At 42.3% G+C, this 17426-nt stretch overlaps 1 protein-coding gene across 1 annotated transcript in view; it reads right to left on the reverse strand.

Moving 5' to 3' along the window:
- ATP8A2 (ATPase phospholipid transporting 8A2) overlaps positions 1-17426 on the reverse strand; it is a 1022388-nt gene that overhangs the window by 64638 nt on the left and 940324 nt on the right. The window contains exon 34 of the mRNA XM_077484049.1: positions 7122-7210. Coding sequence (XP_077340175.1) covers positions 7122-7210 — 89 coding nt within the window. The remainder of the gene's footprint in view (positions 1-7121; positions 7211-17426) is intronic.

The raw sequence follows: 17426 nt of genomic DNA on the forward strand, positions 1-17426 counted from the left end.
CCGGGACGTGCAAGTGTCAATCCATAATGTATGGCAAGTGACAATCTAGGATGTGGCAAGTGACAATCTGTAATGACGTGGCAAGTGACAATCCGTAATGTGTGGCAGGTGACGTGGCAAGTGACAACCTGGATGTGGCAAGTGACAATCCGTAACATGTGGCAGGGGACGTAGAAAGTGAAAATCCGTGACGTGGCAAGTGACATTCCGTAATGTGTGGCAGGTGATGTGGCAAGTGACAATCCGTAATGTGTGGCAGGTGACGTGGCAAGTGACAACCCGGGACGTGGCAAGTGACAATCTAGGACGTGGCAAGTGACAATCCGTAATGTGTGGCAGGTAACGTGGCAAGTGACAATCCGGGATGTGGCAAGTGGACAATCCACAACATGTGGCAGGTGACATTCTGCAACGTGTGACAAGTGACAATCTGCATCTGGTGGCAGGCGATGTGGCAAGTGGACAATCCGCAACATGTAGCAGGTGATGTGACAAGTGACAATCCTTAATGTGTGGCAAGTGACAATCCAGGACGTGGCAAGTGACAATCCATAATGTGTGGCAAGTGATGTGGCAAGTGACAATCCAGGACGTGGCAAGTGAAAATCCATAATGTTTAGCAAGTGACGTGGCAAGTGACAATCCAGGACGTGGCAAGTGACAATCCATAATGTGTGGCATAATGTGTGACTTATCTATCTTGGCAAGTGACAATCTGCAACATGTGGTAGGTGACATTCCGCAACCTGTGACAAGTTACAATCTGCATCTGGTGGCAGGCGATGATGGCAAGTGACACGCTCAGGGATCCCACTGATTTTGCATTATGGTGAGTTTAACTATTTCATTTTATATAACAGAACAGAAATTGGTTAGAAGGCCTGGAGGTCTGCAATGTGTTCCCTTCAGGGGCTGCATACAGTATAGTGCATACTTTGTTGTTCAAAATTAATATAAGCTGTTGCCTGGGTACTGTGCCACATGGGTGTGGTAGTCTGTTGTTCAATGGCATTAGTTCATTCTTTTTTGATGGGGGGGGGGGGGCCCATACAACATTTTGCTATGGGGCCCTGTGATTTCTAGTTACGCCCCTGTCTAAGATAGTTTATAAATCATGCTGTTAAAACGTTCCTACATTTGCGGCCTAAAGTAACACAGTATGTTGATAAGAGCCACGCTCTGCCCCCCACAGCGCTGAATATTTACTCTAATGTGGCCTATAAGAGCACACAGCCGCTAACTCACCAGCTCTAGTAGCCAAGAGTGAGTGACCAGGGATATCCTTCTTGAGCTGTGTTATTGTTACCCTGACGTCCTCCTAATCCTGCTGTGAACAACTGGTGATTTGTAGAGCACTCTCTAGCCAAGGCTGAGGAGATATGGGTTAAATCTAACACAATTGGCTTTGTTGTCTAATGGGTTGAGTAAGCTTGTTACATCAATTAGTTGGGAAGTGTTACAGAAACCTTGCTCAAAACGGAATTATTTTGACAGTGCCAGACTAAGCTATGACAAGTCACATTTATATGGCTCAGCTGGAGAACTTTCTTCATGGGTTTAGTTTGTACTTCAAGATTTATTCAAAGTTTTTTTTTTCATATTTTTTCCAGGTAAGAAAGAAGACAAAAATGTGTTTAAAAAGAAATTCCATGCTTAACATAAAAGTAAAGATACTTGCATACACATAACTGATATCTAAAAGGACACTGCAGCTCTCTCTACTGGGTCTTGATGTCAATCAAGGTCCTGGCAGTGGCTCAGGAAACCACATGTGATCTGCAAAGGCTGTCAATGCAGATTGTTCGAATCCTCCCTGGCCAGGACCTTGGCTGACATGTGGGCCAGGAAGAGGGAGCAGCTGCCTCTTTTTGGAGTACAGATCCTCCAACACTATTAAATGTGTCAGAGGTTATTATAAATATAAGGTCAATTGAAAGCACAGCAGGAGAGCAAAACAATAAAGGAAGGTGAGTTATGGCTATGTAAGTACTTTTACTTCAAATGCTTATCTAGTTAGGTATTGGGTCTCTTAAAAGAAAATCTGTCACTTTCTCAGGCTAGCTCACCTTTCACCCGCTGATCTTCATCATCACCACTTTGGTTACCCATCAGGGCCCTCAGAAATAACCAATGTTTGAGTATGTCTAGCCTTTCTCGCAAATTGCAGGACTTGGTCATGAATTGCCAAACACAAGGTCCCAACATAGTCATGCGAGGGAGAGGATTTGGGGGGGGGGGCGGGGGGGTTGATAGGTAATTAACCTCACAATGACATGGTTTTTCTTTGCTCTTTGTGTCTCTATTAATAAGATTCCCTTAAGCTCACCATTTATGTGACAATATGATTGTACAATCTCCTTTAAGCCGGCCATAAACGGATCGAAATTTCTGCTAAGCTGGCCAGATCTCGTTCCGTCTATGAGCAGCCTGGTTGTACTGAAGTGATTGAAGTCACTATGATTGAAGTCACTATGTCACTATGAAAAGGGATGGAAAATGGACACAGAGTCTGCATGTCGGTGGACTGCAGAGCTACAGAGCATAGCTATCAAACAGAGAAAACTGTTTTGGCAGCTTTCTCCAGGCTTTGCTATTTTCGGATGGTGCTCTGTAGTTTGGAGATTCCTCAGAGTCTTGGGTGGGATGGAATCTCCAACACTGTGTCCAGGTCTTATGGACAGCCAGCAGGTTGTGTGCCCAGGTGCACACAGCCCATATAATGAGGGACTGGTGAGAGCAGAGGGTGGAGGAAGGTGGCGTTATGAGCAGCTTGCTGCTGCTGTGTGAAGACAGACCTGTGTCTGGAGAGTGGTCTGCACTGTGGGAGACTGTAGCCCGTGTAAGGGGGATTCTTTGCTCAGGGGCTGGGAAAGGCTGGCCAGCCTTGAAAGTCGGGAAGACTAAGGAAGCCGGTGAGTCCAGGGGGCTGGAAAGAATCAACTCTGTTGGGAGCAAGCAGAGCAACTGCTGACAAGAGAGAGCCAGGTGGCTTGGTATGTTTTCATTTATGAGTGCTTAATGAAGTTAAAGCCCTGCGTGGGATTTCTGGATGGACTTTTTTTTTTTTTCTCCCTTTAATAAACGTGGGCTACCAGGCCCTTAACTATAAATGCCTGTCAGATGCGGACTCACTGCACAAAAAAATGCATCTATCCACTTGGGCTAAACACCCCAATAACACAATATATATATACCACAATATATACACACACACACACACACACACAGTATCATCTCACCAAAGTGAGTACACCCCTCACATTTTTGTAAATATTTTAGTATATCTTTTCATGTGACAACACTGAAGAAATTATACTTGGCTACAATGTAAAGTAGTGAGTGTACAGCTTGTATAACAGTGTAAATTTGCTGTCCCCTCAAAATAACTCAACACACAGCCATTAATGTCTAAGCCGCTGGCAACAAAAGTGAGTACACCCCTAAGTGAAAATCTCCAAATTGGGCCCAAAGTGTCAATATTTTGTGTGGCCACCATTATTTTCCAACACTGCCTCAACCCTCTTGAGCGTGGAGTTCACCAGAGCTTCACAGGTTGCCACTGGAGTCCTCTTCCACTCCTCCATGATGACATCACGGAGCTGGTGGATGTTAGAGACCTTGAACTTCTCCACCTTCCGTTTGAGAATGCCCCACAGATACTCAATAGGATTTAGGTCTAGAGACATGCTTGGCAAATCCATCACCTTTACCCTCAGCTTCTTTAGCAAGGCAGTGGTCATCTTGGAGGTGTGTTTGGGGTCGCTATCATGTTGGAATACTGCCCCGCGACCCAGTCTCCAAAAGGAGGGGATCATGCTCTGCTTCAGTATGTCACAGTACATGTTGGCATTTATGGGTCCCTCAATGAACTGTAGCTACCCAGTGTCGGCAACACTCATGCAGCCCCAGACCATGACACTCCCACCACCATGCTTGACTGTAAGCAAGACACACTTGTCTTTGTACTCCTCACCTGGTTGCCACAACACACGCTAGACACCATCTGAACTAAATACGTTTATCTTGGTTTCATCAGACCACAGGACATGGTTCCAGTAATCAATGTACTTAGTCTGCTTGTCTTCAGCAAACTGCTTGCAGGCTTTCTTGTGTATCGTCTTTAGAAAAGGGTTCCTTCTGGGACAACAGCCATGCAGACCAATTTGATTCAGTGTGCGGAGTATGGTCTGAGCACTGACAGGCTGACCCCTCACCCATTCAACCTCTGCAGCAACTCATACGTCTATTTCCCAAATGTAAACCTCTGGATATTACGCTGAGCATGTGCACTCAACTTCTTTGGTCAACCACGGTGAGGCCTGTTCTGAGTGGAACCTGTCCTGTTAAACCACTGTATGGTCTTGGCCACCAAGCTGCAGCTCAGTTTTAGGGTCTTGGCAATCTTCTTATAGCTTAGGCCAGGGGTGCCCAACCTTTTGAAGAGTGAGGGCCACTTAAGCGACTTGGTAACCGGTCGCGGTCCACAATGAGTGGAGCGGGTGGATGGCATTTACAGAGCGGACACGGACGCAGCCCACAAAACTTTTTAGCAGATCGTATTGGAGGTAGAACGCAAGTCGGTTTATGTCTGCCACTACTCAGAGGTGAATGGAGGGTCCAATTGGTCGGACCGACCGCGTGAAAGGGGTCCAAGGCTGCTTTCACACTTAAGCGCTGTGGTTTACCCGCGCCACGTGTGCAACACAGTGTACCTTTGGCTTTCCTGCAGTTTGCAATTGACTTCTATTATATTCTGCAGGTTTCGTGCACTTTCAGAAAGCTCACCAAACTCGCAGGTAATAATAGAAGTCCGTGGCTCAGTGCAGGTAGCCCGCAGGTAAACTGCTCTGCACCTGCACATGGCATGGGGGAGGGAAAATTGCTAATTGGGCCCAATTTGGACATTTTCACTTAGGGGTGTAACTCACTTTTGTTGCCAGCGGTTTAGACATTTGTAGCGGCCATAACCATTGGCAGGGCGGCTTTAACTTTTTGGGCTTACTGGTTACCTCCGCTTGGCTTGTTCTTCCACGTCTAGGGGTTCCCAGGGTTAGTACCCAACACTTTGGATGCTGACACCATAAAAGTCCTTTAGGAAGGTTTTTATTTGCAGGGGTAACATCCAACAAACACAGTCTCGTATGGGAACAGAGGGCAAGGGTGAAGAAACACAGGCACCTTGAACTGCTAATTATCAGAAAGTCTCTAATACCACCTAGAGAGTAGCCACTCACAGCTGGGCGCTTCAACGCTGAAAAAATCTCTAGCTAGAGATTATGGCAGTCAGCACTTTGATCCAGAACTTGTGAAATCTCTGACCTTGAGTAATTTCTAGCAGAAAGTGAACAGGAACCTTTTCCTCAGTACCTGGAACATTCTCTGTCTCCTTGGCAGTACTGGAAAAAGCGTGCATTCGCTGATGTCCTTCACAACCCAGCAGGCAGGCACGTCTCTCAGAACCCCTTTACTTGTTCTGAGGCAAAAACTAAATTTGTACATGACAGACACCTTGTCCAAAGTGTCATCGCTACACATGAATGGATGTGTGTTGAGTTATTTTCAGGGGACAGCAAATTGACACTGTTATACAAGCTGTACATGCACTACTTTACATTGTAGCAAAGTGTAATTTTTTCAGAGCTGTCACATGAAAAGATATAATAAAATATTTACAAAAATGTGAGGGTGTACTCACTTTTGTGAGATACTGTATATAGATACACACAAACAGTATATATTACATTAGTAGGAAAAAAATTAAATTAACAAAAAATTGGTTAACAGGAAGTCATTTCAGCTCACTAAGCTTCTTACTGTGATATAAAAATCAAAGCAAAGGCATTGCTGTGTTTGTGAAAAGCATTTGGCATTATTAATATAAAGTCCTTGTTCTCTTACAACAGGAACTATAGAGATTGTTGTTCAATGATCAGTTAGACTGTTGAGTAGACAAATATTTGTATGAACAGATGCAACCATCCAGTCTTTGGTTTGCATCTGCACAGTTTAATATGCTGACAGTTGCGCTGCTCTTTTAGCTGTGCCTGGGAGCAATCTGTTTGTAGAACAATGTGGGGTTCACATAGCGACATAGAATGACAGCTCAGCAAAGCTGTTTGATTAGCAGATTTTTATAAATCTATCAAAGTTTGGTGCCATATGATAAGAAGAATTCTGTACTTTCTCAGTATTTTGGTCAAAGCAGTTACACATAACTCCAGGAAATATTTCTTTACCTAATGGTATAATTTATAATTCTGGTGTGGAGTAAAGATGACATGAGATGGCTTGGCATGATCATATAAATGAATTAGGTAATGATCTAGGGGTAATAATCCATGCCAATCCATGGTATTCCAAGACCTTTCATGTCCGTTGCTACTGATCTCCTAAAATAAGGCTGGTGTGAAAGGTCAACACCCAGCAGGTCAACATAAGTATGCATGCTAAAGCTACAACTGTTCTAAGAAACATAATTTGGCATTGGAATTATATCTATTGTATATACAGTACATGTAGCACTGCCATCTTTCAGCTGTGAAAATAAATGTGTCAATTGCCTTAGATGCCCAAAAAAAAATGTATATTTCTATTTTGCCAGTTTTCTAATGCAGACAACCTACGAGGTCTTGATCATTTACTTTTTTCCACTGCAGTCAAACCAATATAGCTTGGTCAAGTTGGGTCATCTCTCAGCTCTCTCCCCCAATCAGAAATGCCCATTTATTCAATTCACAGCATTGTGTAATGTGGTAAACGCCGATTAGCTTACAGTTCTGCTTTTTTCCTCCCCCAAGCTGATGTGCAGAGGATTACGTTGACTAGTATAAAGGTGGATAGAGGTAATTTTTAAAAATACATTTATGTATTTTTAAGGATTGCCTAACTGAATGAATGGTTACCTTTATATAAAGTAACTGTCTACAAAAATGATGATTACAAACCAGTATACTACTATAAGAAGAAAAAAAATGTGACTTTAATTGGACTTGGATTGCAGCTTAAACAGAAATAAGTCAGAATTGAAAATAGGCAAGAATCGGAACATTAATTCCTAAATTATACTTCTACTGTCAAACTTGTAAAAGACTTATATTTAAATGAAATGGTATATAACTTACGCTCTCCATGCTACATCCCGTATCAGGCAAGCAGAAGGAACCAGCAGTAATCCAAGCCAGAAGTATCCAGACTTTAATACCGTTCCTGCCTGAAAATAAAAAAACAGAACTGTAACAATGCCAATATAAAAGCCCTAGGGATAGGTCATTTTATGATTTTGGTATACTCATCACATCTGAGTCAAAAGAGTGTTTACATCTCTACAAGATGAAGGTGCATATAGACCACTTAGATGACATTGTAAACTATGCTGGTGCCAATCCTGGATTTGTTTGCTGCACTGAAACCAATCATTTTTTTTCTTTTTTTTTTGCTGCACTGACACCAATCCTATTTTTCCTTTTTTTTTTACTGACATCAATCCTGTGGGTATTATACTGTACCGACATCAGTCCTGGGGGTTTATTATTGCAGTCACTAAAACCAATGTTGAAGTAATCATTCACTAAATAACCTTTTACATTTTTTTTAGCACTCTAAGCAGAAAAAGTTGCCTCCCCTGCCTTAAAAATGTCTCCTAAACATGCCAAAAACAAGTTGCAATGTTATATGCAATTCGCAAGGGTGTTAACGCATATTTTTTGTGGGAATGTAACCTTGATGTTCAGGAGTTCTGTCCTGAATGTGTGTTAGTAAACTTCATTAATGATGTAAATGGCGACCACCAACTCTGTAGTCATAACAGAACGACAGAGTTTGGGTACAAGTGGCCGCTCAATAGCGGAGTCATATTTGGCTGAGTGAGGCCTCTAATGTTTCCTTTGGGACACGTGACAAAGGGCAGGTGTTCACCCTCTTATCCATCAGTTGTTGGGTGCTAAATCCTTCAACTGCTGTCAAAGTGACAAGATGGCCGGTAGAACATTGCTGCGTTATCAGCTGACATCTCAGAGGGGTCCTTGTGTTCAATAGCCCAACTAATAAAAAATAAAAAATCCACCCATAGGTGTCCTGGAAGACCATCCTAGAGTACCGGGAATATTGAAAACCATCCTAGAGTACTGGGAATATTGTTCCCTACTGCCGAACCTTCACACTTATATTTCATTCCATACCCCTCATAACATGGAGAAAAATATAAACATGTTTTTTTAACATCTGAATATTTCCTGTAGTTGTACGCAGCTTACTGTACCTTGCATACTGAATATGAAAAGTATTTTTCAATGAACATATATGCTACCCTTGTAATTCATACATTCACTGATATTCTTTCTAAATAAAGATTATTTTTTTTTTTAAATGATAAAATAATACTCTAATGCTATATAAAGTCACAGGTAAAATGCCATTACATCTCATTTATTTAGTTTACAATTCTAGTAGCCCTTTTTGCGCATTCAAAACTTTATGAGGGAAATATTGATAATAATAATCAATTTTCCTTGTTTTGTAAATAAAATAAACACATTATAACACTTAACGCTCAACTCCAATCTTCAAAACTTTTTAAAGTCGAGTAGCGTGATATAGTCTTAGGTTCTCCAAATAGGTTTTAAATGCTATTTGCACCCCACTAAGCAGACTTCCTCCCACTTTCTCTTCCGTCCAACACTCATGATCTGCACAGGAAGTGAGAGAAAATGTCTCTATTGGGGACATGGACAGCAAAACAATCTTGAAGAAGGTTATCAATCTTTGACACTACTAGAAAACGTTTTTATTGCTCTGCCCCTGTTAAAAAGATATCTTCTCAATACCTGTTATGTCTGACAGGAAACAGACAAGAAGCGAGGGAACATTTCCCATCTGGGAACACACATGGTAATAAAAAGATAACAGAATATCTAATCTTATCAAAAATGTTATAAAAAAAATAAAAAATTTATATATATATATATATATATATATATATATATATATATATATATATATATAAAATTTTTTTTTGCTTTCTATATTTGTTTCGCATCTACATCTATTGTGGTAGCGCATGAGATTCTGGTATTGTATGTAGTGCAAGAGCCTGCCTAATTACCGGTACATACAAATTGAACGTGTTTAGGTTTGATCTCATATTATATGGTTCTGATAAATTAAAATTTAAATTGTACAACTAAATTGTATATTGTATGGCCAGCCTAAGCTTCAAATACATTCAGACAAGCTATCATTGTATATAGGATAGATTACATTATACATACAGAAATGGCTACAATTTTTATTACATTTGAAAAAAAAATTTTTTTAGATCAGCTCATTTAATCTGGTTATTCTGTTCAAAGAAGTCTTGAAGGCCATTGCTCTGATTCACCATAGGAACATATGGAAGACTGAGCATGGTGTGAATGAAACAACTGTTTGGCTAAAGCTGAGGGAGGTCCATCCGGGGTGTTTATGGGACAGGAAATTCCCCACTAGGATCCAGAATGCCTTTAGCATGGAAGCAGGTGATCAAACCCTGCCAGAGTCCACACAAAGTAGTTATGTTTGGTGAGTTTACAGGAACAAATGAGTTAGTCATTGCTGAAGAAGTGTTTAATACAAGCCGATTAAAGACATACTTCCATCAGAATTCCAACTACAGATACAGTGCAGTTTTCAAAATGAGGATACCTCATTAAAACCACTTCAGTGACAATGCTTAGTGTCACATGTAATTTGTCGGGGATGCACCCAGATCTACAAAATATGTTCAAAGGTTTGTGGACACCTGACCATCATCTACATGAGCTTGTCTACAATTCCACTCCAAAACCATGGGCATTAATATGGAGACACCCATCCCCCTTTCTTTATGATAACAACAGCCTCCACCCTTCTAGCAAGGTCGGGTACTTGTGAAGTTTGATGAGAAGACCTGGCTCAGAATCTGCATTCCAAGTAACTTCAAAAATGTTCAGCAGCATTGTGGTCAGGGTTGGGTGCAGGCCACTTGAGTTCCTTCACACCATACTCTTCAAACCATGTCTTCATGGAGCTGGCTTTGTGCACATGGTAACAGTCATGCAGGAACTCAAAAGGGCCTTCCCCAAACTGCAACAAGGTTAAAAAAGCACAGTTGTGTAAAATGTCTTTATGTGGTATAGCATTAAAGTGGCAATTTTAATCCAAGAAGAAAAAATTGGTGAACAGCCAAGTATTTTAAAACAGAAGAGACATACCAGGTGTTTTGCGCATTACAAATTCTTACCTGCCTATCCACACCATTCACTGAGCAATTTCGGCATCGGCCGTGACATCATCTCTGCCCAGCTAATTAAAATGCCTTAAGATTGGAACCCAGAAGAAGCCCGGAAAGATGATGTCAGTGACTGGCAGGCAGCTCCTGGACACCACATCGCTGGAGTAGAGGTGACTATAGTTCCACTTTAACAGTAACTTTCACTGAAGACACCCAGAGTCTACTGTGAAACATACTTTTGCCCATACTGTATAGTTATAATTTCATAGTTGAAAATATTTTTATCAGAATTTTTATCAGCTGCATGATATCAGTGATGAAAACTAAACAAAAATAAAACCCAGTTTCAAGTCAGACGACTAAAAAACTACTAATATTAAAATTGCATTTTAGTCAAAAGACAATGACTCAAAATTTGACCTCAAAATTAACACTGCACTATAGTTGGTGTGATGGTCAGATATTTACAAATCTTTTGGTGTATTTTTCACACTCATACATCCCTGAGCTCAAATACATATATAGTATCTCACAAAAAAGAGTACACCCCTCACATTTTTGTAAATATTTTATTATATCTTTTTCTGTGACAACACTGAAGAAATTACCCTTTTCTACAATGTAAAGTAGTGAGTGTACAACTTGTATAACAATGTAAATTTGCTGTCCCCTTAATATAACTCAACACACAGCCATTAATGTCTAAACCGCTGGCAACAAAAAAGTTAGTACACCTTGGACAAGTGAGAATGTGGAAATTGGGCCCAACGTGTAAATATTTTGTGTGGCCACCATCATTTACCAGCACTGCCTTAACCCTCTTGGGCATGGAGTTCACCAGAGCTTCACAGAATCCCACTGGAGTCCTCTTCCACTTGAAAAGATATAATAACATATTTACAAAAATGTGAGGGGTGTGCTCACTTTTGTGAGATACGTGGAACCTTGGATTATGAGCATAATCCGCTCCAGGAGAATGCTTGTAATCCAAAGCACTCGCTTATGAAAGCGAGTTTCCCCATAGAAGTCAATGGAAACAAAAATAATTTTTTCCGTTTTGACTTCTATTACATGCAATACCGTGTGTGGCCAGAGGTGAGGGGTGCCGGAGAGCCTTGGAAATACTCAGGGACAGCTCAGCTGAACTCAGAAAGCCTCGGAAACACTCAGGAACAGAATATTTCCTAGTCATTCCAAGTACCTTCGAACGGCTCTGAACAATTCCAAGTGTCCCCGGCACCCCCGCACCTCTGGCCAAATGCGGTACTGCACCGCCAATTAGCTTGAATTCTGCTTGTTTTACGAGACAACACTCGCAAACCGAGTCAGAATTATAAAAAGAAAAAGTTGCCAGTATTTCACTTTCACGCTCGTTAACCACGTTACTCATAAACCAAGGTTCCACTGTACTGTAAATATTACTATTATTATTCAGGATTTATATAGCGCCAACAGTTTCCGCATCGCTTTACAATATAAAAAGGGAGACAATATAGTTATAATGCAATAAAACACAAGAGGATTAAGAGGGCTCTGCTCAGAAGAGCTTACATAGATAGATACAGATAGAAATTCTAATTTGGTCTATGTGCAACCTGACAAGCAGCTTGAGAGAGATACGCCAAAGCCTGATTTTCTCTCTACAGGTCTCACGTACGTTAGGCTGCCTTCAGTAAAGTATGCTAGTTCTTGTCCAACACGTATCTAATCAGTTTGTCAGCTGACAGCAACACCCACGTATTTAACAACGCACATTAATGCACTGTGCCGCTCTTTATAAATTGGGACCACCAACTTATTTCACAAGTGCTGTCAAAGTCCTGTCAGGTGAAGATGGCTTTCAGCCGCTTGTTCCAACCTGGCCTTGAATTTAAAAGGCGTCTTCTAGGTGTAAGGCTTTCTGGTCCTGCACAAAGTCATTGAGCCATGCTGTGTCTGAGGAATTCCTGTTCCTTCTGATGGTTGACTGCCTTTCAGAACACAGCTTTGGAAAACAGCACAAGAATATCAACTGTTAAACTGCTTAACCGTCTATTGATGGCTTTATGTTACCTGATGTGAAATCTGCTTTTTATATTAAGTTCTGTACCGTCTGGCTTTTATCCTCCTTGGGTCCTATCAAACTGCAGCACAAAAGGCCGCGGGGGATCTCCAGGGAACTCTGAACACAGGTTTTGGCACACACAGAAAGAGTTTATTTGTGTAACTTTTTTCAACCTCCTTCAAAGCCTCTATTATACTTTTAATAGCCTTATACACCTGCGATTCAGCGGATATGTTGAACTCCTGGCAATAACAGTTAATGGGATCCTATCTTAAAGATACTCAAGGGGGATCTCTGAAAAATGACATTCATAAAAACAGACCATGTCTAACATTACCCCAACTCGAATACAGGCAACGTGGGCTGTATTAAATGTGTTTGGGCTGTTAATCATTTTACATAAATGCCACTTTTTCCAGCTTTAAAAATTCAGCAGCCTGTTAAAGAGCTAAGATGGAATATGGCACATTTCTACGCAGTATTCTATGACTTGTTCTATAATATTGCTGAAATATATATATATATACATACACATACACTAGTGAAACATGACACAGCTTGGTGGACCACTACAGTTTATTCAGCGAATCCTCCCGTGGTTTGTTGGGAAAGGATGTTATATCATGCTGATAACTTTATGAAACGGTCCCCAGGCAGCCATTTTGTTCTGTGATTTGAGAGGAAGTGAGCACTTAAACAAGCATTATTCTCTGGAACCAACTTACAACTGCTAAAAATTCATTATATGACATATTGCCAGGTGAAAGCAGGCAAGTGTTCTTATGCAGTTTAAACCTGTCACAATCCACACTGAACATATGATAAATTTTTTTTTTATAGCTACCTTTAGTGAAAACGGTGCGTCAAAGGGATCTGAGTATTCAGAGATCAAGACAGCTGAAGTTACATGCAAATCTCAACTTTACCTGAAAAAGTTGAGTTTAATTCCACCCATTCCCACTTGTAAAAGGGGCTTTTCCATGGGCTAGAACTGGAGCCAAGAGCACAATTTCTTGCCCCACTCCTGTCCTTTTGCTAGAACACTATCCCACCTGTTGAGGGCAAACCTACTGCCACCTTGTGCCCCACTCCATGCTGTAGGCCTTCACACAACATTCCTGGATGTTGACCTTTAGGGCCCTTTCACATGGACGTCGATCCCCGCTGAGCAGGCAGATGACAGGTTCGTCCCTGCACACTGTGCAGGGATGGACCTGTCAGAGCGCCGCTCTCCCCTATTGGGGATCAGATGAAGAGGGACCATAAAGTCAGTTTTCGTCCGATCCGATCCACAGACGGATGGAAAAATACTGTTTTACTCCATCACACTTTTTTAGATCAGAGTGGGTCTCCATAGAGGTCAATGGTGCGTTGGTTCAGGTCCGTCAAAAAAACTGACAGGCAGACCTGAACGGTCCATCCATGTAAAAGAGACCTTATATCCCCATGAAGGAATGTCCACACATGAAGTGGTTGCCTTTTACTGATTGTACACAGGAAATGGCATAACAGTCGCATCACATTGAAATACATTCTGGAGTCACTTGACATTACATAGTCAGTCACATTTAGTGGACGATCCGCAGCAGTCACATGTGAAAGCATATGCAGCACTTTAACCACTTCAGCTCCAGAAGGTTTATCCCCTTCATGACCAGGCCATTTTTTGGTATACAGCACTGTTAAATTAATTGACAATTGCTCAGTCGTGCGACACTGTACCCAAATAAAATGCAAGTCCTTTTTCCCCAAAAATACAGCTTTCTTTTTTGGAATTTGATAACCTCTGCATTTTTTTTTTGTACCATAAACAAAAAAATAATTTTTTTTCAAAATTGTCATAATATTTCTTACTTTCTGCTATAAAACATATCCAACAAAAAATGGAAAAAATTTAATTTCTTCATCAATTTAGGCCAATACATATTCATAAGTAACAAATCGGACAGTAAGTGACACTTTTTGGTGACCATTGGCACTAATACAGTGATAAGTGCTAAAAATATGTACTGCCTCTGTACAAATGGCACTGGCAGGGAAGGGGTTAACATCAGGGGCAATCAAAGAGTTTAATGTGTGCCTAGGGAGTGGTAACTGTGTGGGAGGTGCTTGTATTATGGGAAGGCAGAGATCCGTGTCCCTGCTTTGTAGGACCACAGGATCACAACCTTCCCTTCTCACAGAACGATTATCTGCCTTATAGAGCTGCACAATTCTGGCTAAAATGAGAATCACAAAAGATATATTACGTTTTTCTCATGATCATCTTTCACATTAAAACAAAATCTGCTAAAATATATAATGTGTGGGGGTTCCAAGTAATTTTCTAGCAAAAAATATTGATTTTATCTTAAGAAACAAGTGTCAGAAAAAGATTTAGACTTTAAGGCCCCTTTCACACTGTCGGACCGTTCAGGTCCGCCTGTCAGTTTTGGCGGCGGACCTGAACGGGCGCTCCATGCTAGTCTAGCAACGCATGTCAGCAGTGACATGTAAGCTGACAGCTGACCCGGTCCGATCCGCCAAAAGCAGACGGATGGCCCTACGTTCGGATTCGTCGCTGGATCGGATGAGATCTGATGAAAATGAATGCTCGACAAGCGACCTGTGCTCCACCGGCTTAGCGGAGATCAATGGAGAGATCTCCCGGTGAGCTGGCGGACAGAGGCGGACTCCATGCAAGTGGATCTGCCTTCTGAGAATGAGGCCTACGTGGTTAAACTTCCTGCATTTACACGTTGTTAAAAACTTGGCAGACTGCCTGGATGTTTTATTTACACACAGAAGGTTATCCCTTTGAGTTACAATGTTTCATGTTAAAAACTTGGCAGACTGCAGTCTCTCCACTTATATGAAAGAATCGGCAAACTCTGCAATAGAGATCATCAGGGGGGTTGAATTGAGATCACGATTTTTTTACGATTAATTGTGCAGCTCTACTGCCTTGTTTACATTACTGTGTCCCAAATGACCATCGGACCTGCTGATTTGCTCCCAGTGTGTCCAATCACAATGGAATCGGGTCACCGGCGGCGTGCTTTGCACGACCCAGACCCAGAAGTGCAGAACCATGTACTGATCAGCAAAAAGTTATCTAACAGTCTCTCATTCCACCCCGGGTCATTAGTACTCACAGGACTGGTTCTCTGTAGGCACCTCCTCCATAGGTGCGCCTTCTCCTGGGACCCTGCAGGGGAATAGCCTCACTCAGGGATATTTTGGCCTGGCCTAAAATGTCCTTTTGCAACCCATCCTAGCCCCCACCTCCATAAAGATCAGGAAGTCTACAACTGGCTCTCCTGGGTTCAGGTCTACTTATCACAAATGTCACGCCTACCTAAATGCAGGTGGTCAGACACTATAGCTAGCTACTGTGTACTTCACCTAGACAAGCAGGCCTACTGGTACTTGGTTGCCCCCAGGACTTAAACACAATGCTATAGTGTCTGGCCATCACACTAGGGCAGACACGAACAGAGCAAACAACAGACTACTTGCAGTTAACAGACAGACGGTGTGGTTCTAAGACAGTCCAGGTAATAAGGCAGGAGTTCAGGGGTAGTCCAATATTCGATCAGGGTCATACACAGGGAAGTCTAAGCCCCTGTACACACGGTCGGAGATTTCGACAACCAAATCCGTCGGATTTTGTCCATCGGATCTTGTCCGAAACTGTTGCATACACAAGGTCGGACTAAGTTGTCGAAAAATCCGATCATTCAGAACGTGATGACGTAATTTCGTTACGATGGGACTACGTTCAGACTAGTAGCCAATAGCTTTGATGTAGGAATTTGATCTGAGCATGTGTGGCACTTGGTCCAATCAAAATTCTCTACACATGATCGGAGTATGTCCGATCGAACCAGTTGGTCGGGAAATATTTCCAACAAGTTGGAAAATTGGGTCCGACAGATATTCAGACGGAATCAGTCCGATGCATACCACACACAGTCGGATTATCCGATAACACGGTCCGATAGGACACATTCCGACGGATTCTCCGACCGTGTGTACAAGGGCTTACAGCATAGCAGGGCAGGCAAACGGGAGGCTTGATCAGAACAATGCAGGTCTCTGTCACAAGCGAGGGATAGAGTGTTTGGTTTTCTTATATCTGATGACTAACCAGATTATTCAGCTAACAGGTGAACACAGACAGGGAGGAAAAGCAACAGCCAACCCCCAGGTGCTGGAATGAGGAACAGGGGCACTAAGTGATCATGACATAACACCCCCTCTGAGGAGAGGCCCCAAACCCTTAATGACCAGTTGGACATCCAGCACAGGACCATCAGACTGGGTTAGCAGGGGACGTATCACGGGGTCAAGCTGGACAGACGAAACATGAGCGGGCTGCAGAGAGCCCTGAAAAAAGGAATGAAAGCCCCACCTTGTCGAATGAGGCAGTTTATCCAAAGGGTGCATTGAACCTCTTAGACCGGTTAGAGAAGTAGGGTGAGGCCAGGTTATAGAAAGTCCTGAATAAGAAAAAGCAGGAAGTTCAATGGGCATGGTCTGGATTGGCATACTTGATTCAGTCGCCAACTGGGCCACAACACCAGGTGTAGCGACTGTCTGAATCGCATCAGCAGAAAGTCCAGAATGGGAATAAGCAGGAAGCTCAATAGGCATGTGCTTGACTGGCATATCTGATGCAGTGGCTGACTGAATCGAATTGCCAGGCATAGCGACTGCCTGAATCGCATTGCCAGGTTTAGCAACTGTGGAACTTGCGGACAAGTTAGCCTGGCTTTGCATCCAAGGGAGTTTAGTGATGGGCAAAGGTAGGGGTAATCCAGGGGGCTTGACTTCTGAGGACTTAGAGGAGGTTTCCAAACAGGGCTCAAGGCTGCGAGACAATGGGTACGTTTGGCTTCTAGGAGGAGAGGATTCAGGCTGCAGAGGTGACCTGTGGAGAATTCAATAAACTTGTCAGCGTCTTTTGCTATAACAGAGTCATATAAAGGCACATGGTTATGTAAACTGTAGTCACATTTGGAAACGTTGTCATGATCAGGATCTAAATAGGATTGTAATAAATGCATGTGACTGATACTGGCCACATAAGAGTTATACATGGGCAACTGGTGGTGGTTTTGATGCAATTCTGGATGCAGGTCTGGGAGTAGGACC

This window comes from Lithobates pipiens, unplaced genomic scaffold, assembly GCF_037356315.1.
Source record: "Lithobates pipiens isolate NorthernLeopardFrog02 unplaced genomic scaffold, aLitPip1_a1.2 Scaffold_16, whole genome shotgun sequence".
NCBI lineage: Eukaryota > Metazoa > Chordata > Amphibia > Anura > Ranidae > Lithobates > Lithobates pipiens.